At 36.3% G+C, this 23,622-nt stretch overlaps 1 protein-coding gene across 2 annotated transcripts in view; it reads right to left on the reverse strand.

Moving 5' to 3' along the window:
* Positions 1–23,622, reverse strand: part of TPD52 (tumor protein D52) — a 296,902-nt gene that overhangs the window by 67,225 nt on the left and 206,055 nt on the right. For both annotated transcript variants that reach the window (XM_064384294.1, XM_012450938.2), the window contains one exon: positions 18,538–18,719. In XM_064384294.1, coding sequence (XP_064240364.1) covers positions 18,538–18,719 — 182 coding nt within the window. The remainder of the gene's footprint in view (positions 1–18,537; positions 18,720–23,622) is intronic.

The raw sequence follows: 23,622 nt of genomic DNA on the forward strand, positions 1-23,622 counted from the left end.
TCAGTGGATAACCACCCCTTAGGAAATAAGCATAAAACAAACTCATTTTACATGAGTTAAAACATAGTAATTAGAACGGAAAGAGGCAATAATCCTTTAGTTTAATTATGCATTATGCTTTGTTTCACTGTTGAAAAATGTTTTCAGAAATTTCCTGAAACAAACGTATCTTAGTAGTCATTTCTAATATAAAATACATTCAGTCACTAATTTTTTGTGTTATTTTATATCTTTAGTTGAAGATAGGGAGGAACATACAATCTATACTTTCAAAATACAGCCAGCCTAAAAAGGTAAATAATTTTTATTTTGAAAAGGAAAATATTCCAAGAAAAAACTGTACCTGTCTGTAGATATTGGATAATATTCATTAAAATCTTTACAATGTGGGAGCCTTTATGCTTTGAAAAGAAGAATTGGAAATTAGGTCTTTGGAGGAAGATACATCTGAGTTAGAATCCCAGCTTTGCCACCTAATGTGGTTGGAGCTCAGGCACAGCAGCAGAACCCACTGGCAAGGTGACATAAGAGTTACTCCCAGTCCCCTCCTCCCCTGAAGCACCACAATGAAAAAGTTAAACGCTGGTTTTCAGAGCCTTCCCTGCAGTTAGGGAGAAACTAGATGTGTTGTACAGTCCGACCAATTAAATGAAAACTGAACTCTGGCAGCTTTTGTTTTCCTGGTAAAAGGGACAAAAAATAAAATATACATTTTAAAAGAACATTTTTTACTTATTTACTTCTTTTAGTGGGACAGGGTCTCACTCTGTCACCCAGGATGGAGTGCTGTTGGATGAACACAGTTCACTGCAGCCTCAACCTTCCGGACTCGGGCAATCCTCTTGCCTAAGCCTCTCAAAATGCTGGAATTTCAGGTGTGAGTCACCACTCATCCCAGGTCTGCTTTTTAATGACCCTTATGAAAACTACCTGCCCTCCCCATTCTCATCCTTCCTATTCTCTTCCTCCCTTAAACACAGACATGTGATCTGTAGAATCAGCAGCCTTACTGCACTATGACTCAAGAAGCCCCAAGCCTGATGTTGATGCTGAAGCATAAAGCACTGATGTTGTCAAGCTGCTAAAACAACCTCAGTAGCCACTAACACTCAGGATTCTCATGCAAAAAAAAAAAAAAAAAAAAATCTCCATCTGTTTAAGCCATAAGTAGACAAATTTTCTGCTATTTGCAATTGACACAAGTCTAAATGATTTGGACAGTCACAAATTCTGAGAATCACCTTTCTCATCTATTAAATATGGGTAATGCTAGTAAGACGTATATAAAGCATAGTATCTGTCTGACACATAGAAAAGGTTCAATAATGCCAGCTGTTGTGATAATGATGACAACTTTCATTCTCACACCAACCAGTACTTTGATAGTACCTTGGGGATAAGTACTATCTTCAAGCACTTTAAAGACAAGAAAATTTAGACTCCAAAGTTAAGCAACTTGCTCAAGATCACACAATTAGTTAGGAGTAGAGCCAGAATGCAAATTCAGAAATCCTTCCAAGGCCAATGATCTTAACTAGTATTATGCTTAGAAAAGTGACTGAATACAGTAAGACATAACAGCTAATAAATGCTGGCTATAATAATTATGATAGTATAGCCAACTGCGAAGTCAAGAACAGGTAGAAAAGGCCCTATAGTTTTCAAATCTAGAAAACAATAAATTCTCATTTAATTCAACATTGATTTTACTTTTCTTAAAACTGAAATGGCTCTCATTTCTTCACTAAAACAGGACTACTACAGCGTCTCCACTGGAGGTTAACTTCGTCCCTTTATAACACCAAAGGAACTAAGAACAGTATATTGAACCAATAACTGAAACACTCTACTGGTAGCTAAATGACTTGGTGACTCCTGTCCATGCAAAAAGTAAGCAATGAGTATTTATTGTGAACTTATACTCTGCAAGGCACTATGCCAAACATTTAAAAATTATTTTCTCCAAAATATGCAGCACATGCTTATTCTCTTAAAGTGACTTGATTCCTTTGGAGGGAAAACTTCATAGCAATTCAAAAGATTAGGAAGATGCTGCTGTTGCTCCAGTCATCAACACCATCATCATCATCGCTACCCTTACTATTAATAATAGATACAGAATTCATATCACAAGTCAACAAATGCTAAACTTGACTTTTGGAACATTTTGCTTCAAACCTCAGATGTTCTATTCAGTGAAATAAATGTAACAAAGAACTTTCAAAATTCATGCAGGGTAGGGCACAGTGGCTCACACCTGTAAACCCAGCATTTTGGAAGGCCGAGGCTGGCAGATTGCTTGAGCTCAGGTGTTCAAGACCAGCCTGAGCAACATGGTGAAACACTGTCTCTACAGAATATACAAAAATTAGCTGGGCATGGTGGCGTGCATGTGTAGCCCCAGCTACTTGCAGGGCTGAGGCGGGCAAATCGCTTGAACCCAGGAGGTGGAGGTTGTGGTGAGCTGTCATCACACCACTGCAATCTGGCCTGGGTGACGCAGTGAGACCCTGTCTTAAAAAACAAACAAACAACAATAACAACAACAACAAAAAAAAACATGCTGAAGACACAGTATTTGAAAAACAAGCTAAGTTTGGGATTAAAGTTTTTAAATAAATTATGTTCAGAAAACAGGCAAACCAAAATATTTGTAATTGCAGTTAGGAAAGATATTTAGTTTCTCAAACAGATTTTGAGATTGAAAGAGTTTGTGTTTAGCTGTTAACTTTCAAACTAATTTGACATATTATCATTCTAGTAAACAAAAAAAATGCAAAATAAAAGCTGAAACACAATAGGAGTAAAATAGAACTTTGAGGTCAGATTAACTCTAGTAAAAATGCTGAGTCTCAAAATATGTACATTTACAGCAATATATTTTGGAAGCCAAATAACTTCAAATTATATCTTCCATACTGAAAGAGGTACAGCATAACAAAGAGTTGATACTACCATTTTTATAAGTGGATGTAAAAGAAATGCTTTCAAGGAAAATACATCAAGGAAGGATTGGTTTACTTAATAAATTCAAAAATGATAGGCAATAGCATAAAAACCACATGAACATTATAATATGCTCAATCAGTTCTAATTAAAGATTTAATTATACCTATTTGATATCTAATTTGCATTTTTAAAGGAACACAAAGTATTCTATTTTAGGTCCAAAGTAAAGGTTCTGGGTCGAGTACGGTGGCTCATGCCTGTAATCCTAGCACTTTGGGAGGCCGAGGCAGGTGGATCACTTGAGGTCAGAAATTCAAGACCAGCCAGACCAACATGGTGAAACCCCGTCTGTACTAAAAACACAAAAATTAGACAGACATGGTGGCAGATGCCTGTAATCCCAGCTACTCGGGAGGCTGAGGCAAGAGAATGGCTTGAACCTGGGAAGCAGAGGTTGCAGCGAGTCAAGACTGTGCCACTGCACTCCAGCCTGCAAGACAGAGTGAGACTCCGTCTCCAAAAAAAAAAAGAAACCTAACTGTAATATATTTATGGAAAAATTATTTTATTAAAAAACAAGCAAAGAACAAGGCATCATGTTTTCAACTATAGGACAATGTTGAACCTAAATGATTCCTAATATATTAAATAAAAGAAAAATTGATATGTATAAACAGAGACATAAAAACACTTACAAATGTCATTTATAGACACATAAAAGTATTCTTTAGTTATTATAATGCTGTGGTTTTTAAAACAGGGAGCTCCAAAACAAGCCTTTTTGAACAATTCTGTTCATCAGACTCCTGGGTAAATGAATTTCTACTGTACACACTGACAGATGCAGGGTTAGAACCTAGACCTCTTGCCCTCCACTCCTATGTTCTTCCAGTTACTTGTCTTGCTCAACTTCCTTGAATGCCAAAAACTACTGTATCCCTTTCCTACCATTTTTACCCTCTAAAATTTTGTAAAGCACTTCCTAGAAGGATATAGAAAAAGAACAGAGAAGTCGAAGGAGAATCAAGAAAATAAAGGTATGTGACAATTTCAGAGAAGGGAATAGCAAATATCATTGAATAATACAAAGCAGTTAAGCAAAAAACTGAAGTCCCTAATAATTTAAGAGGGTGCTTTCAACTAGTGTAATGGTGAGGGCAGAGCCTGGTGGGCTGAATTGACAAATGAATGATAATTTAGAAAATAAGGGCAATATTTGAGAATGGGAAAAATACAATAGCTTTAAGGGGAAACACGCTAAAATGCTTCCCATCTTATCGAACTATCTAGAAAAAATGATACAGAAAAAATTTAAGGTAAGAAATAGGAAATCCAAGAGTATTAGCTTGAATCAGTTGAAATTTCAGATACTCAACTATTCTGACCTTAAAAACTGCAATTCTGTATGGTTTAAACTAATGTACACAATTGATTTCAAGAAAGAAGAAGATAAGGTTATCTTCTAACGAGGTAGAAGCAAAGAACAGGTGCCTAAAAGTGAAGTAGGTAAAGTAATAAGAAATCGACTACACATGCACACGAATGTTCATTGCAGCACTGTTTACAATAGCAAAGACTTGGAACCAACCCAAATGCCCATCGATGATAGACTGGACAGGGAAAATGTGGCATATATACACCATGGAATACTATGCAGCCATAAAAAACGATGAGTTAGTGTCCTTCGTAGGGACATGGATGAACCTGGAAACCATCATTCTCAGCAAACTGACACAAGAACAGAAAATCAAATACCGCATGTTCTCACTCACAGGAGGGTGTTGAACAGTGAGACCACATGGACACAGGGAGGGGAGCATCACACACTGGGGTCTGTAGGGGGGAACTAGAGGAGGGAAAGCGGGGGGTGGGGAGTTGGGAAGGGATAACATGGGGAAAAATGCCAGATATAGGTGATGGGAGGAAGGCAGCAAACCACATTGCCATGTATGTACCTATGCAACAATCTTGCATGTTCTTCACATGTACCTCAAAACCTAAAATGCAATTAAAAAAATAATAATATATATATATGTATACATACATAAAAGAAATCTACTAGAAATGAATGAAAGAATTTTAGGGTTATGAAGTTGAATAATAGGAATAATATACCTGGCAAGGTTACACTATTTTTCTAAAAGGACCCTGTTATTTTTACATTTGCATTTCACTTTGAAATTTAGCTTTTTTTCTGCAATAGGACTGCTGAACACGAACACTGCAACATTTCTTCAAGGCAGGCACACTCACTTAATATGGTACAAACATAAATCCACAGTGAAGCTGTTGTCTTGATATTTTGTTTTGTTTTTGCTGGTAAAGACACTTAGAGCCTAATATGAAGTTGCCATTAATAATTCCAGACCTACTGTTAATCCACAGCCTAATTTCTCATATTTCCAATCCCATGTCACCAAATGCCTACAGAAAAATCACAACATGACCGGGCACAGTGGCTCATGCCTATAATCCCAGCACTTTGGGAGGCTAAGGTAGGTGGATCACCTGAGCTCGAGTTCAAGACTAGCCTGGGCACCATGGTGAAACTCCATCTCTTCCAGAAACACACACAAGCAAAATTAGCTGGGTGAGGTGGCAAGCACCTGTAATCCCGGCTACTTGGGAAGCTGAGGCACGAGAATCACTTGAGCCCAGGAGGCGGAGGTTGCAGTGAGCTGATTGTACCACTGCACTCCAGCCTGGGTGACAGAGTGAGACCCTGTTTCAAAAATAAATAAATAAAAATAGAATAACTGTGACATATCTAAAACAGAACTCCTGCCCTCTGAACAGTTCTCCACCCTACTTCCCTACTGCTGTGACCTCTCTTTTTCTAATCACCTGGGCTAAAAACCTTAAGCATGAGTTACTGAGTCCTAGCAATCTTTCTCTGAACAGGCTCTTCTCGCTTTCTGTTCCCATCTCTTTCCACTCTAGTCCAGCCTCTAATCAGCTCCTGCCTGTATTACAACAGTCTCAGAACTGGTCTTGTGGTGTCCACTCCATCTGACACATCACTACTAATGCCAGCATCAAAATGCCAATCCCCAAATACCACTATCATAACTTTTCACCATGAAATTCAGTCTTATCTATAAGGATCCTAGCTTATTTAGCAAAGCAAATATTTCACCACTCCCTAAAACTTCCATGTCATGGGATGTTGACCACAGTGATCACTTTAGATGCAGACACAGAAAAAGAAGAAGAATAGAATAGAGAAGGAAAAAGAATGGAAACAAACACAATGATTAGGAGAAAGTCACTGTGGCAAATTCGGGTACAAGGTACAAGATATCCATGGCTGGAGAAAAGCCCTAGTGGTAGAGACAGAGGAAAGGGCAGATTTCAGCGATAATTAAGAGGAAAGCTGGTGATTGAGAGGATGCAGGAGGAGGGCTGTAAGGAAGAGAAATTAGTCTATTCTGACTCTCAGCTCTCTGGACTAGGTGGCTGGATAGACTGTAATTCAATTAACCAAAATAAAAAATAGTTTGAAAATCTGTCTGATATTAGCAAGGCTCTCTTGCATGAGGTGGAAATAACTATTTAAGAAAACTGAGTGTCAGCAACTTTAAAAAGAGCTTTTGCCATCACCAGATTTGAATTAATAGAGACAGAAAGAGAAGCAGTATGGACTTTTAAAGCCAAAGCTAGCACGGGGCCTAGCAAAGAGTAGCCACTTGATAAATGTTTACTAAAGTAGCTCAAAGCTGCCTGCAGCTGACTCAATGTATGGATAAGTATGGATAATCACAGTAGGAAAGAAAAAATAAAGGTTACCTTAGAAGTATAAGGAAAATCTAGGTGTAAGTAGTGCCTAATAATATATTAGTGATGAAAATATTTTTAACATTGAAAACAGAGCAAAGAGGAAAGATAGTCCATTTTCTAAAATCTTGCTGTCATATACTTTGTTTTTATAGTTACATTTTTAAAATTAAAAGTTAAGCTTTGTTCACACACAGAAAATAAACACATAAAATACATACACAAATTCTGTATATCTCCTTCTAAAAGGCAAAGCCCAATTCCCTTTCTCTTGAGTATAGGCTGGGCTTTGTGACTCACTTTTAACCAACAGAATATGGCAGAAGTGACAATGTGTGACAAGGTCATAAAAGGTATCACCACTTCCTCCTTGCTCTCTCTCTCTCTCTGATCTCTTACTATGGGGGAAGCTGCCATGTTGTGAGGACATTCATGCAGCTCATCAATGAAGAGGTTCATGTGCCAAGGAACTCAGGCCTCCTGCCAATAACCAGCACTAATTTGCCAGACATATGTGTGAGCTACCTTGGAGGCAAATCCTCCAGCCCCAGTCAAGCCTTCAGATGATTACAGCCTGGCTAATATCTTGACTGAACTTCATGTGAGACCTTGAGTAAGAATCATCTAGATAAAACATTCCTGGATTCCTGCCCCACAGTAATTATGTGAGTTAATACATGTTTATTGTTTTAAGTCACTATGTTATGAAGTAAATTGTTACACAGTCATAGATAACAGCCACACAAAGCTCATTCTTAATTCTGTGTCACCACTCATGCCATTTTCCCCAGAGGTTTCCTTTCATTATCCATCCCAACCCTCCCTCTCCATCCTTTGGAATCTAACTAAAGTTCCATCTCTTTGGGGAGGCACTTCTTTATGAAAGCATCTCAACTTTCACTTCTTGACCACATCATTCATTTAGTCATTTATTCATACATTCCTCTGTGTTACTGTGCTATTCCTCCTAAAGATGAAGATGTCATACAATTTTTTAAAACTGCATTAAGCACACTATGATTAAGGTACTCAATAAATATTTACTGATAAAATTAGCAAATCTCACACACACGTATATACATAACCCTGAAAGTGTAATTTGAGTAAGGAGTATAAAGTAGTGGTTAACCATATAGAGAAGCTACTTTACCTCACATCTGCATACTTAGTAGCTGCTGTCCCTAAATTATTTAAAATATCTCTGTAATCCTTAGTTTCTTCAGTGTTTTAAAATGAGAATTCTAGCAGTATCTCAGAGTAATAACAAGGTTAAAGAAAATAATGCATGCAAACCTCTTAGCAAAGTACCTAGCATAGAGCACTCAACAAATGTTAGCTATTATTGTTCTTATAATTAATCACAAATCACAAAATAGGTGCTGAAATTCTGAGTTCCTATGAGTCTCTAGATGTTATCTAGAGATAACATCTAAATTAAGTAGCAATCTAAATTAAGACAAAATTCTACAAACAAAGAGAACTCAGATCTTCTTTTAAAATAGCTTTTAATTTTTAAAAAATCCACTTGTAGGTCAATAGAACTCCAGTCTGAACCAATTGTAGGAGTGCAGCCTTAATTCTTTCTCCTCTCTGTCCTATTAAGATATTACCTTCAAAGCTTTTTGTGGGGACACTTAATTGCTTGCATTCCTAAACATGCAGCCACCAAAGTAGTTTCCAGATTCGCTTTTGACCTTTATAGTTCTGAGAAGGCATACGAGACAAACTTTCTCGACATATAAATGTAGACAATCTCTGGACTGATAGAGCTATACATATGTGAATACACTACACAAAGCAAATCCATTTTGCACATCAATTAAAATAGAATCCAAATGAACAATTCAATCCAATAGAACAAATCAATCCAAAAGAATTTTGTTATGGCATATATCCAAACAAGAAAAAAAACCCTCTAATGCTATTCAGTCTGAATTACGTGAGTTTCATGAACTCAGAACATCTCTAAGATCATATTTTACAATTTGATCATATTTAAACATAGTTTCCTATTAAAAAGCTAAATATAACAGATGCTGTTTTATCCTAAAAAGGATTTAAGAGATCTGTTAAAGAAAAACTAGAATGATTTTAAATCATCAAACTATACAAAGCATGCATGCTTTTTTAATATGTTCCATGTCCTCTGCAATAAAAAGACCCACTTAATTCAAATCCTTTTCTCTTTTCCCCACCAATACACCTTGAAAACTTTAGTTTTTCAAACAGCCAATATACATTCCACTCTTTATCTGACCCTACATATCACACAACTTGAAATAGAAACAAAGATGGGGAAATTAGCTTGTTTATTCCACCTTAGTGTCAAACAAAACTACAAATAATATTCAGTGCACGTGCTAGTTACCTTAGAGCTGCCAATCATGCTTGTTTTGAAACCCTTCGATTTTCAGAGCTGTCAATCCTGTGTGTTATGATAGAAAGCCAGCACAGAGATAATGCTTTAAAAGACACAATCCTCATTAACACATTAATAAATGGACTTTACTTGCAAAACTATACTTGAGAACTTTACAGAAATGTTTACAACTCTTGAAAAAATCACAACTAAAATACAACTTAATGAAATGAAAAGATTTGGAGAATTTAGCTCTTTAGCCAAAGCAATAGCATAGTTTAACCACAGGGATTTATATACATATATATATATTATATTATAAAAAGAGAAATGTTCCTAACACTAATCACAAGTATTATGACCTTGAATGGAAATAAGAGAATAAACTTATCTAAATCTCGGCATTTTAATTTTTGTTTTTAAAGCAGGCAATAATACCAATAGAACACATTCCCCTTCTCCACCTCCCCAATACAACCCAACTCACTATCTACCTGTCATTCGTGTCCAAAACGAAACATTATTCAAAATTTTTCTATCTCACAAACCACAACTATTCAGACACCAAGACCTGCCTCTACCTCCTAAATTGCTAAACGTCTCTCCTTTCCCCACCCTCAGATTTAATTCACATTCTCATCATTTCTTTTCAGCAGCTTCCTTACTAACCTTCCTAACTCACATCCTTCTTCTGAAATATGCTCCACACCTCTGTCAGAATTATCTCACTGAAACACAAATTTGATCCACGTTACTTGTTACAGTATTTTAATGATTCTTTGCCACCATCAGAATAAAGCCCCAATTTTTTAGGACAATATGTAAATTCCTTGAATACCTGGCTCCCGGCATCTCCCCACTCTGCCATCACGCCTCCTAAACCTAAGCCAACTAAACCACTTGAATTCCCAGAAGAGGCAGGTTCTCTCTCATTTAAGACTTGCACAAGTGCTGCTCCCTCACCCAGAAACACTCTTATTTTCTGCACTTAGTATCTCCTACCCATCCTTTACAACCCAGTTCTACTGTTAGTTTCTCTGGGAAGCCTTCTCTGACACAAGCAGATTAAATCATCGACACCTTCTCCATTCCTATAGAATACAGTAAATAGAACTTACACGATGTTATATTTATTGGTTTACTTCTCTATCCTCCTGACTGGATCAACTCCCTGGAAGCAGTGATTGTCATTAATCTGTAAGTCACTAGTCTTAAATACACAGATAGCACATAATAGATACTCATTAAAGGTTTGCTGACTCAATGAAAAATCATATCATACCCAGTTTATTTCAAAATAAAATAAAATCAGTAGCTTATTTCTTGAGATTGATAAAATGTTCTAATGGTGCATTCCAAGGCATCCAAACTAATTAGTGTTATAAAGCAATTCTTTGGGCTTAACAAGAGTTTTAAGGAATTTACTCATTTATTTACAAATTCACTGTAAGAACTGGTACCATCTCAAACAGGATTTGAGTTCAAATAATCCCACCTTATTTTTCCTACTGCCCCTGCTGGAGGTGAAGGTGTTAAGGTCTCAACCATGATAAACGCTCATGTCCCAAACACTCGGCACCTTGATTGGTTCAACAAACACTGTTCTGATATGTGACAATCCCTATCAAGGGCATCAGTGAACGGGCAGTCAACACAGGCAAAACTCCAACACAGTTACACTTCACTTATCAGAAAGTTAGTTATCTGGTGACATCAAGTAGCTACACAGTCCAGTGAGATCTAAACAGAAGGAGTTTAGAAGCTGTCAGAACATGTTGAAATCCATACACTAAAGTACCCATACTTTACTTACAGAAGAGGCTGCTAGGTCCTTATTCAAACCCTACTTGTTCTTATTTTAAGCACAACAAATTTGATGACTGATCTCCCAAGTATAGGCATACTGGAAGAGGAAAATTAAGAGGTATGAGGAAGCTATTAAAAAGCAGACAAGGGCATAATAGCAGTAAAGGAGAGAGAACACAAAACTACAGAACTGGGGGATTATATTGTTATGAAGCAGTAATTCTGTCTATTTTTACTATAATACAATATAGAAATTCATGTTTATAATTATGACCCTGGGTCATCAAAAACAAAAAAAGGTTCAACTACTTCAGGTCTAACAAGGTTCAAATGAAGTATATAACACATTTTATTAAAAGAACCAATAAACAATGAAAAATTAAGTATATTTGATATAAATAGCCAATTTTCTATGACTTACACAACAAACTTTTTTGAAATATATTATTCCCAAATAACATGAGGCATGTTGACATTAATAAGGTCCTGTGACTGACTAGAGAGAGGTCTTACCATAATTATGACACAGATCCATTACAAAACAAAGCCTAAGACCTGCTAGTTATAAGCTTATTGGGGGTTGCACTATTCAAACACACCATACTATTTCTTAATCTGTTCAATCTGCTACAACAAAACACCATACATGAGGGTATCTTATAAACAGCAGAAATTTCTTTCTCATAGTTCTAGAGGCTGGAAGTCCAGGATCAAGGCACAAGGAGATTTACTGTCATGAAGACCTGGTCCTGGTCCATAGATTAACTAACTAGCCAATTCACTAATCCCATTCATGAGGGCAGAATCCTCATGCCCTAAGTACCTCCCAATAGCCCAACCTCCTAGCTACATCACACTGGTGATTATGTTCCAACAAATGAATTCTGGGGGGACACATTCAGACCAGGGCAACAATGGACACCATAACCAAAGATATAATAGACTACCTATCATTTTTTAACAGACCTCCACAGAGCTTCACTATCACACTGCCTTCAGCATCCCTGACATGAAACTGCTTCATATTTAAGACTGTTTCAGGAAGTCTTTATGATGCTTGAGTTACTCTATTATATGACCTACAGTGCAGGATAGCAGGGTGAAAAGAAAATTTGGATATACACAGCCCTAGGTTTGAATCCCTGCTTTGTTAATTACTAGTTGCATGACTGCAAGCACATTATTTATGCCCAGAGACTGATTTTCTTCATTTGGGAAATGGGGATAATGTCTACTTTCTATGTTTGTTGTGAAGAATTAATGACACAATATACATAAAATGCCAGTGTAGGTTTTAAGAAAGCTGTTATGATTATCAGAAGGAAATCAGATGGAATATAGAAAGGAAACAAGTTTGTGAAATTGTGTGCTGCATTAATATGACAGAAGAAAAAATGTCTAAAAACAAGGGTATACAGGTTCCCATGATGGGAAAAGTACTCTGTATTTTTAAATCACACTATAAGCCCTCTGACTCATAGAATGGTTCATGGAAAATTAGATTAAAGTGAAGACTCACTAAAAAAAGTACACATGTACACAGTAAAAATATTAACTTAAAGCAGATTAATGCAAATATTCCAATATGGGATCAAGGGGGAGGAGGCGGTTCTCTCTCAGTAGGGAGTCCACTCATTGAAGCACTGCTCTTCCTTACATAACAATAACCACACTGCAAGGTCTGTGACTGCCAAGGCCAGTCATATGAAAGCAGAACAAGAACAGAAAGACAATTGGAAAGCAACACCTTTCATGTTTTTATAATTTTTATTTCAATCTACAGTTTTCTTGCACAATCTAATTCAATAGCAAATTCTTAAAAACAAAAAACTCTCTCCTTTCTGATTGAAGCAGCAGAAATGGGAATCAAAACAAAAAACCAAAGTTTTCCTTTATGGGGTCTTTCTAAAACATTAAAGTTACCATTCATAAGAACAAAAATGCTTACTATACTCAAATTGTATTAATTTGTGCAATGTTCAAGTAAATTTCTTGATATAAACACGTTTTGAAACGAGCACAACTAGGCGCAGTGAGGTGGCTCATGCCTGTCATCCCAGCACTTTGGGAGGCCGAGGCAGGTGGATCACTTGAGGCCAGAAGTTCAAGATCAGCCTGGCCAACATGGCAAAACCCTGTCTCCACTAAAAATACAAAAATTAGCCAAGCATGGTGGCACACATCTGTAATCTCAGCTACTCAGGAGGCCTAGGCACAAGGATTACTTGAACCTGGGAGGCAGAAGTTGCAGTGAGCCAAAATCATGCCACTGCATACCAGCCTTGGCAACAGAGCAAGACTCTGTCTCAAAAAAAAAAGAAAAAAGAGAAAGAAACAACTATAGCTAAGCTTTTGCTAAACACATAGCTCAACTGGAAGGAACAAAAGTGCCCAGGTGTAATATAGGTCTACTAATTTCTAACGTTCCATGTGGTGTTGGTATCAGTCAGTGGGCTTTACAAAAGAAAAAGATGATGTCAATTGATTTGACAAATCAGTTAATTAAATGATAACTTCCAAAGAAGTTAATGCCATTCTGCGTCATTCTGATTTGTCAAATGTGATTTCTGACTTCAAGTCATAAGCTCATTTAAAAGAAAAATATAATAATTACAACTTTTGAGGCTGGTATTATAAGGTCACATGCATACCTCAAAATCTCTAAATATACTTAGGTCTATTTTGCAACTCGCTCTAAGTAGATCAAATTACTATTGTTCATGCTTAAGTACTCTAGCTTAGATTCTCAATGTTACTATTAAGGTCATGTCTTTCTAGAATTAGTTTATTCCTTTCCAAGTGTTTTTCAAACTTTTCTTATTTGCAGTAGAAATACTCACCACACACATTAAACAAAATTGTCCCAGAGCTCTAATACATAAAACACATAAATGTAGGGCTGCTTTGAAAGTAGGGCCCAACTGCCCCTTTATCCTAGATAAGCAATATCAGATGCTTTTCTGCAAAACTCTAGAGCTTTCTGAAACAAACACTAAAAACTGTTCCTTTAAACTATAATAAAAAAATGAACATTAAAACAAAAGCTATAGAACTTAATAAAAGGTTATTACTTAGCTAATTAGAATATTATTAACCAAAATATTTTCTGATCCCTATTAGCTGCTATAATTCTGAAATACTCAACTTACTTATTAAAAGAAATAAAAAATTAAAACACTTGGCTAAACTGGATATTTCAATTAGTTATTTTTCACTGTATTTAATTTTAAACTGTCCTAAAGTGGAATTACTCAACTACACAAAAGTCTGAATGAAGAGAAGAAAACAGTTCTCTGAAAGGATAAAAAAAGGAAGCCTGATGAATGATGAACAGATTATATAAATATTTATCTTATTTATAACGACTTAAAATGTACCAAAGCAGGAAGCTCTGCCATTACAGAGATTCAGCCTCTTAGAATTTGCTTAGTCAGAGGCCGGACATCATGGCGATAGAGAACATGTGTCCAGCCCAATAAGCTGTTCTACCTAGTCATATAATCTAAACGTATAGCTATGAAAAGGGGAAGACCAGAAAGAACCAAGCTGGATCTCATTACTTCCTTGTTCAGTGACAACAGGCAAACATTTGAATATAGGAGGTTCCCACCCACAAATTTTGTTTTAGATACAAATAGGAGTAATAAGTAACCAAAACAGTAGTTATGCTGGCCTGACAATCCTCAACAATATTTTCAAAGAGTAAGTGACAAATCACTGTAAGAAACCTAGAGAAGGGTTTTGGAAAGAACTAGGCATTTCTACATGCACAAATAAAGATCCAATAAATATTCTGTGAAGAGTATAAACCTTCATTTCATGATAGATTAAAAACTGGAGAACATGAAATTTGCTACGTTAAAAAGTTTTTCTCCAAAAAACAATGTATGTAGATAAAGAGCTGGAGTAATCTACATAGCCATAAGGGTACATAACAGGATATGTAGTTAGAGAAAACAAATAATCAAGCTATTGATGTTAAACCTTGGCTGAAGATTGGGCACAGTTAGAAATAATATTACCAGTCTGTACGAACAGAGAGGAAGCCGAAGAGAGAGAGCTTCAGAGAGAGCTAAGCCTTGACTCTTATCTTTTTTTCTTTTTAAAGACACTTTGATGGCATGTTAGACTTAGCACTAGAAGTCAAAGGCCTTTTTTGACTACTGTTACCTTCCACTCACCAGCACTCTGTCACCATACTATCCCTTTTTACTTATGTAATTACCAATATTTTAAATTGATTCATATGCTTGTTTACTATTTATGCCTCCTTCCCCCATCTGAATATGTACTTCAAGAGAGCACAGAACTAGTCTGTCTGGTTTACCAGTCTTGATAACAATACTTGGCAAATTGAAGAGGTCTAGTAAGTATTTGTTGATTGAACGAGTGAATGAATGAAGGAATAAATGAACAAATCAACTCCTGTAGCACTTCAGCTCCTCCTCTCTTGATGATCTTCATTCATAAATGTATTTATTTTGTGACTCCTTTGAAAGTTTAAATGGGTATTTCTGGTGAGAGTAACTGGATACTAAGCAGGTAGTTTCATGGAAGCAGGAATTGAGAAATTACTACAGATAACTACAGAACAAAGAAATGTAGATATATAACTCATAACTCTCCTAAGTACATTAAAAAAGACTCTAATTAATCTTGCAGGGATGGAATGCACACTAAAAAAAAAAAAGAATCTAATATAGTGACTGCTCCAAAGATAAGAGAATTTACTTGCAAAATTACTATGAGTCACCCCTTATCCCTCAAAAAGCTTTCATTAAATAGACTGCTTCATTGTGGGGAGAACAGACAGAGATGAAGCCTTCAAGAAAATAATTTATATAACAGAATGTGAGCATATGTGGTATGTATTTCGTTTTAAATAAAAGATTAAGATTTAATAAATGTTGCATTAGATGCTACTATTTAACCATTTAAAGCTATACTACAAATAAATTCAAATCAGACTATAGTAATCATTAGAAAACTAATGACAAATCTGATACTTAAAAATCTGTGACTTAGAACTAAGCATGGTGGTGCATGCCCGTAAGTCCCTGCTACTAAGAAGGCTGAGGTGGGAGGATTGCTTGAGCCCAGGAGTTCAAGTTCAGGCTGGGCAATGTAATTCTAGATCTCTAAGGCATTCTGAATATTATGTTCAAGAATATGACATAATCACAAAAGTGATATTTTAAATTTTTAATTCAATGAGAAAAAAGAACAATGCAGATAAAATATCCACAAAGAAATAAATATCCATGAAAGAGATATGATTAACAAAATTCCATCCTCAAATATAAAAAAGTATGTGATTGGTATGTGTAATTTATAATAAACTTAACTGAGCAGTTAAATATCTGCTGAGAAGTATCTTAGCAGAGTTGTCATAAAACAGATCTTTTTATAAAGTCAAAACCTGATTCTCTGGTTGCGTGTTAGTCAACTTGTAAGAATAAGATAGGCACTGCAACTGGACAGCATCCATGGTGGCATCATCAATTGTAAGGAAGGGACTAAGGATTTCTTTGTGTAAAATAAAACAGTATTTTATTTTTAAATTATATGTTCTTCAATACTAATGAAAACATGATCCGCTATAGCTTCTGCTGATAGTACGCAAGAGCTGATGATGCCTCTCTCAAAGGGTAACTTTTGTATCACTTATCTTCATACTTGCCTCCTTCATAAACCCTCCTCAAAAGGAATTCTTGAGGGATGTCATCATTAGGTCACAAGGATTTTAGTAATAACAATGCAATGAAAATAACAATAACAATAGTAGCATTTGTTTACCACATGCCCATCACTTTTCTAAATTTTTAGACACAATAACTAATTGAATTCCTTCAGTAGCTGTTTGCATAAAAGATACTGATTACAGTATTAAAATCTGGATTGACAGACACATCCTACTTAGAAATTTCTGGAGGGGAGCACTATACACTGGAGTCTGTTGGGGGGAGTGGGGGGGACAGCAGGGGGTGGGGAGTCGGGGAGAGATAGCATGGGGAGAAATGCCACATATAGGTGAAGGGGAGGAAGGCAGCAAATCACACTGCCACGTATGCACCTATGCAACAACCTTGCATGTTTTTCACATGTACCCCAAAACCTAAAATGCAATAAAAAAAAAAAATGGATAAAAAAAAGAAATTTCTTTGGGTCTCCCTACTTTTGAATAAGCTTGTGTGTTATTTGATATACCAATTCGAGGCATGCTTGAGCCATTTCTCTCATGCCAAGGAGCACAGTCTTCCAGTTGACACCTGATTTATATCACTCGACACCTGATTTATACCACTCATCTTGTTAAAACACTGTTTAGCTTCTGGTTATCTAAGGTAGAGGTATGCTTCAGGTTATCTAAGGTAGAGACACTGTGTACACATCTTCCCAACTCTACATTCAGTGACATCATGTTGGTTACTTGAAATTGGCCATGCTGGGAGTATTTCACCCTACAGAAATTAGGGCTTTTTTTTTTAATCAGCTGGTTGTTAAAATATTTACTCATATATCACTGATCTGAAGAAATGTGTATCCTGTTTAGTTTGTGAGGCCCTATTCAGATTCAGGTAGAACAAGCTGATGTCTCTAAATTGGTCAAGACCAATTATCAACTGCATCTTTAGATATCCAACTCTCAGGAGAGAGGCAACTCATTGTCATAATTGCTCTCCTAGGTCTCAAGTAGACTCTTTGCCTTTCAATTCCACAATATGACCAATTTTTATATGCCAAAAACTTCTTAAATACTGTAATTCATCCCATCTAAAATACCATTGATTACTAGATTGACTATTGTTTTATATATGATTAAGAAAAAATAAAAAACACTGTCAGTTAATTTGATACACTGTTAACTGTAATGTGTATTCTGATACCAAAAATAATGAAAACTAAAAAATGCGCATTAGAAATTGATGGGGGAAAATCACTTCTATCTTGTTTACTCTTGTTTTCCCATTTCAGAATCTTAGCTCAACTTCTTGACTCTTGATATTCTACTCCTAGCTCCCCCACCTTAGTGCTTTCTCCAGCACCTATTTATACTCATAAATATCTTGACCTACATAAACTACAACAGAAAGAACTCTATGTATTTGATAGAAAAAATAATCCTAAAAATAGATGCAAAATAATAAGAAAAGAAAATGATAAAGATAAGAATTTGGTGGAGGAAGAGCAGAGTGCATTGAGAAGCAGCAAGGAAAGGCTTCTCAGAGAAGTGGAAAGAGACTATGAAAGAGAGAAGGGATAAAAAAGACAGCAAACCACCATGGCATGTATGTACCTATGCAATAATCCCGCAGGGTGCAGGACATGGCACACGTACTCCAGAGTCCAAAGACAATAAAAATAAAAAATAAAAAAATTCCAGGCAAAATGGACTGAGCCACATGCATTATTACAAAGTTGTTTTCAAGTTCCAAAAACTGCTCTCAGTGCTTTGAGAAGACATGAGTCTGGTCTAACATGACCAACGGGTATTTTTCAACCACTTCAGACTTTTCTTCTAACAGCATTATCAAGACAAATAAATATGTTTTCTCTCTCTTCAAAAATCACCTTACATTCAACAATACTTTTGAGCTAGCTCAACTTTTATGAACACTCTTAAGGCACTTAGTAATGATTCTACTTACTCTCCATCCACTTCTGGTCTTCTACATACACAATGAAATTTTCCACCAAAATCTATGTAAAGATCATTCTCCACGATATGAAAGATCCGTCCAATGACCAGTTTATCCTTAGCAGGTCCCATCTGTGTAAGAGGAGAACGTCTCAGCATAGATGCGAAGGATTCCACATTTTTTGGAGAGCCCTAAATATGAAAAGAGATATTTATATATCTATAACTTATCATGAAGGTATAATAAAGCCTTAAAGAAATTTTCTTAAACTCAATTGTTGTAGCAATTATTTTAAAATGTATGTGGAATGCCAGTTATGCTCTTCAACTTCCTCTTCCATCTTTTCTTTCCTGAAGAGGCATCTATACTTGGTGGAGGATGACAGAGATGTGGTGGTCCAGAGTGAGGTCTCAAGAGCCTAGGCATGGTAAGGAGAGTAGAAGAGTATCTGTATATCAAGTCTCTGAGAATGGGGTGGGAGGTGGTTAGCAGTCAGAGTGTGAGCATGTGAGCAGGGCATCCAAGCAGCAATTGACTTTATTCCTAGCACTGACCATCTGTAAAAAAATGCCTTTGAAGTCAAGTTTAGTGAAAATGACTATTCTTTTAATACAAATTTAAATATACATTAAGATAAAATAATTAAGAGCTTTTTATCACAATGATCAGTCTGAACATGGGTTCCTGATATATAATATTTTTAAACAACTTGAATTTGTTACCCTTTTTTTTCCTAAAATAAAATTCCAAAAGGAAAATAGCTGTTTTGTGCTGTTCACTTTCTAGGAGACTTTTTACATATTGAATTCACTTGAGATATGACTAATTATTCTTTTTTTTTCCAAACATATTTTTTCCAAATCCATGAACACAGATTTGTGCCTTCTACTCATTTTTTATTTGTGTATGGAGTGGTATGTGCAATTTGGTACAAACTAAAGGAAATGCTGCGTTTCTATTTGTGAAAGCAAATCACAGAAGAATATTAACAATGTGATATTATGACCTACATGCTGTATTTGGAATGAATTTGATATTTGTTATTCAAGGGAGAACTACTAAAAGTTCAACAGTAAGTACATTTACTTTTAAAACTACACAACTGTATTTGTGACTTAAATTTAATGCATGTACTAATTGAAAGATTACAAACTCAAATGCCAGGCCAGGTGGGGGCTTGATAATCAGAATATATGCCCATGTTTAAAAGGTACAGCCACTACTCAGCTCCAACTGCAGCAGCAATTCAAGTCCCCATGTTTTAATTTTTAATGTTTTAATTTTCCAAGAAAAGCCAGAAACCCACATATTAGTGTAAATTTTCCAATTTTTAAATATTTATATTCAGGGGGAAGAAAGTTTTCCTTTTTACAAACCTGGCAAAACACATCTAGGTATTGAATTTGGCCCGTGAACCTGAAGTTTATGACCTCTGCCTCAGGAAAAAGAAAGTCAAGACATCTGGCTTATGCTAAGTCCCTTAGGTGCTAGAGGGAGGGTATCATGATGAATTTATTTGGTGGACTGAAACACACTGGGAAAAAATCCTCAGCACAAAAAAGTCAATCTAAACTAAAGGTAAGTCAGTAGGCCTCGAGGCCAACTAGACCTGAAAGAGTAGCCAAGATATCACACTAGTTTTATAAATCCACAAAACATAACACTAAAGGTCCTTAAACAATCACTTTGAAAAAATAGTTCTTTCTTGCAGAGCCAAAGATAAAACACAGTCTACAGACTTAACACAGACATGGCTGACTTGCCCTTTAGAGGTAGTGCAAAAGAGTAATTCTAAGTAAGACATTCTTGACAAGAGCAGCTACGATGATACTTTGATGGGAGCCACTACTCCATCCATAGCAGCTGCCACCAAAGCAGCTGAGGATAGCAGTGCTCAAGAGGAGCAAACAGTACCAACCTAGGGGTCTCTTGCTTGTAACCATGGCAGGTCCTGCCCACCTTCCCTATGATCTGCTTTCCCATTACTCTACTTCTGTGGTTGATATCTACCAGGGTTCCTTTCTTTTTCTTTTTCTTCTTCTTCTTTTTTTTGTTGCTTTGGCTGACTTTCAATTGAAGCCATAGACCAATTAAAACTAGATGACAGGGGCCAAGCACAGTGACTCACGCCTGTAATCCCAACAATCTGGGAGGCTGAGGTGGGTGGATCACTTGAGGTCAGGAGTTCAAGACCAACCTAGCCAACATGGTGAAACCCCATCTCTACTAAAATACAAAAATTAGCCGGGCATGGTGGCATGTGCCTGTAATCCCAGTGACTGAGGAGGCTGAGGCAGGAGAATCTCTTGAACCCAGGGGGCGGAGGCTGCAGTGAACGAGATCATTGCACTGCACTCTAGCCTGGGCGACAGAGTGAGATTCCATGTCAAAAAAAAAAAAATGCAGATGACAGGAAGATGCAGTAGTAGTAGATCCAATAGTTAAACATTTACTGGCAGTCATTCAGCTATCACTAGGCCCTGTTCCTAAAATAACACAATGAAGAGATGCTTGAGCTAAGATTAGTATAATAGTAAGTGGTATTTTCCCCTTGGTTTTTAGAAAATTATTGAGTGCTCTCAACTGTTTAAAAAGGTTCTCTTAAGATTTTTAGTAAGTCTGTAGTTAAATATTTATTACATTATAAACCTTATAAAGTTATAGTTATCTTTAAAAGGCAACTTTAAAATCAAGTGGAGGTAGAACATTTCTCTTCCATTATTTTTTGCCTTTACTTTTTGCAAGGAAGTCAGTGTGCTTTCAGTCAGTGAAATTTTACCACAGCATAAGAACCTTGGATTAATACCTGAATTTGCTTTTAAACTGCAGCTCATTATTTTGATTTTTGACATTGCATCATTGATTTTGGGAAGCTATATCAAACAATTAGACAAACCCTTCTTTCAAAAATCATAATCTAGAACCATCTCTGAATCCTAGGGCTTAAGCCAAAATGTACTGTTACTTGTTAAGTGACTTCTAAAAATAGTAAATGTAGCAACTCCCACAGTCCATGTTGACTACATGAGTCCTGTCTATAGTCTCTAAACTAACATTGATAGCTTCTCTCATGCTGACACAGACTACAAAGACTGGAAGCACACTGTGGCCGCTGGATATGTATCGTGGAGCTCAGTGCCTAACCCTGGAAAATGTTACAGTAAAGCTCACTAACTGAGCTGTCATAGGTACTAACTTGGAGTTAACTGTTTCCTTTAAGAGTTGGTCATAGAGATCAGATCTCCTGCTATTCTGCTGTACTATTTTCTCCTTTGAAGCCTAAAAGTTGAACAGGACTGTCAAGGTAGAAAGGAGGAAGGTAAAGGAATTATAGACATATGGAACAATATCACTTTCATTTATTCACTTATTCATCAAACGTGTGGTTGTCTTTTTCATATACATTAAGCATATATATAATTATCATGCATATGAGGACCATTTAACAATCAGGGGCAATTAGTGCTAAAAGAAATACGAGACATCAACTAATCTAACCACCTCATGTTATACATGAGTACCATACGTGCTACATGGTATGCTGAACAGTGGTTCTTAAATAAAACTTGCGGCAGAAGACAAACATCATAACAAACTTAAAAGGAAAAAAACAGTACATAAGAATAACAAATACTTACAAAACCTGACTTCTATGACCAACTCAGCCAATAAACAGCTAAAAAAAATCCTGAATAAATCATTTAACTTCTCTGGATCTGTTTTCTCATTTGCAAATTAAAAGACTGGATACCTATAAATTTTCTTCCAACTCTAAAGTAGTAGCAATTCTTAAATACTCTAAAATATGAAAAGGATTTTATAAAGTAATACAGGTTAGAAATGAGACATCGTCCTATCCAGTTACCTTTTTTTAAATGTAAATAATAACAACAGCTGGGCATGGTGACTCACACCTGTAATCCCAGCAGTTTGGGAAGCTGAGGCAGGCGGATCACCTGAGGTCAGGAGTTCCAGACCAGCCTAACCAACGTGGAGAAACCCTGTCTCTACTAAAAATACAAAATCAGCCAGGCGAGGTAGCTCATGCCTATAATCATAGCTACCTGAGATGCTGAGGCAAGAGAATCATTTGAAACCGGGAGGCGGAGGTTGCGGTGAGCCAAGATCTCGCCATTGCACTCCACCCTGGGCAACAAGAGCAAGACTCCATCTCAATAATAATAATAATAATAATGAAATGGTATATATACTTTAACTACTTCATACTGGTTAGCAAGAAAAAAATCTCAACAGGCATCTCCAAAAATGACTCCTATTAACAGTGCTATAATAACTTTTGTTTCTTTAACACTAACCAGTAAACGTTATGCTCATAACAATGTTCTTTTATTGAAATAAACATATTGGTGCTCAAGACAACAAGGCAGTTATATTTCTCTCTCTCCCCCTCCTGAAATCCCATTAAATGATGGTAAAAGAATAAAAAAATTATAAAAATTATAAACCCTCAATAATGAAGAGAACAGATGGAGACCAAAAGCATACAAACATACTTTCTAGTGGACAGAAAGCATGTGGAAGATTGGTAATTAATGAAGCAGAGTGAAATGCAAGAGGAAGAAGCTGTGGGGAAAAAAAACAAAACTATTCTATCCTGAAGAATTCCATTAAGGTATGGAGCTCAGTCATGCCAGGCTGCAGTGAGAAAACAAGCTAAAAACAAGGAAAATAATTAAAAAAAAAAAAAAAAAAAAAAAACAGAGGCAGGGCAGTCAATCTTCTGTAAAGCACAAAATACCTCAAGTGCATAATACCTGGTAAAAGGCATGTATTATCCTGGCAAAAATAAATATATTTTTCTCTTCTCTTAAAAAAATTAAATAAATTATATAGAGGAGAGCTAAGTTTGGGATGGTGTGTTATGCAGCAGTAACTTGTACTGCTTCTATAACCTATAGAAGTAGCAAAGAAAAGAATCCAAATGGCAGCTGTGCAGCAAGCATATGAACAATTAATGATGACTCAAAAAGGAGGGCTCCCAAAGGAAGGCTGTGAGGTCTGGCCACTTGGCTCAAGTCTTGGCTCTACCACTTACCAGCTCTGGGAACAGGCCTATGCACTTAGAATCTCTGT

The sequence above is a fragment of the Aotus nancymaae genome, unplaced genomic scaffold, assembly GCF_030222135.1.
Source record: "Aotus nancymaae isolate 86718 unplaced genomic scaffold, 86718_ANA_hifiasm-v0.15.2.pri h1tg000036l, whole genome shotgun sequence".
Taxonomy (NCBI): Eukaryota; Metazoa; Chordata; class Mammalia; order Primates; family Aotidae; genus Aotus; species Aotus nancymaae.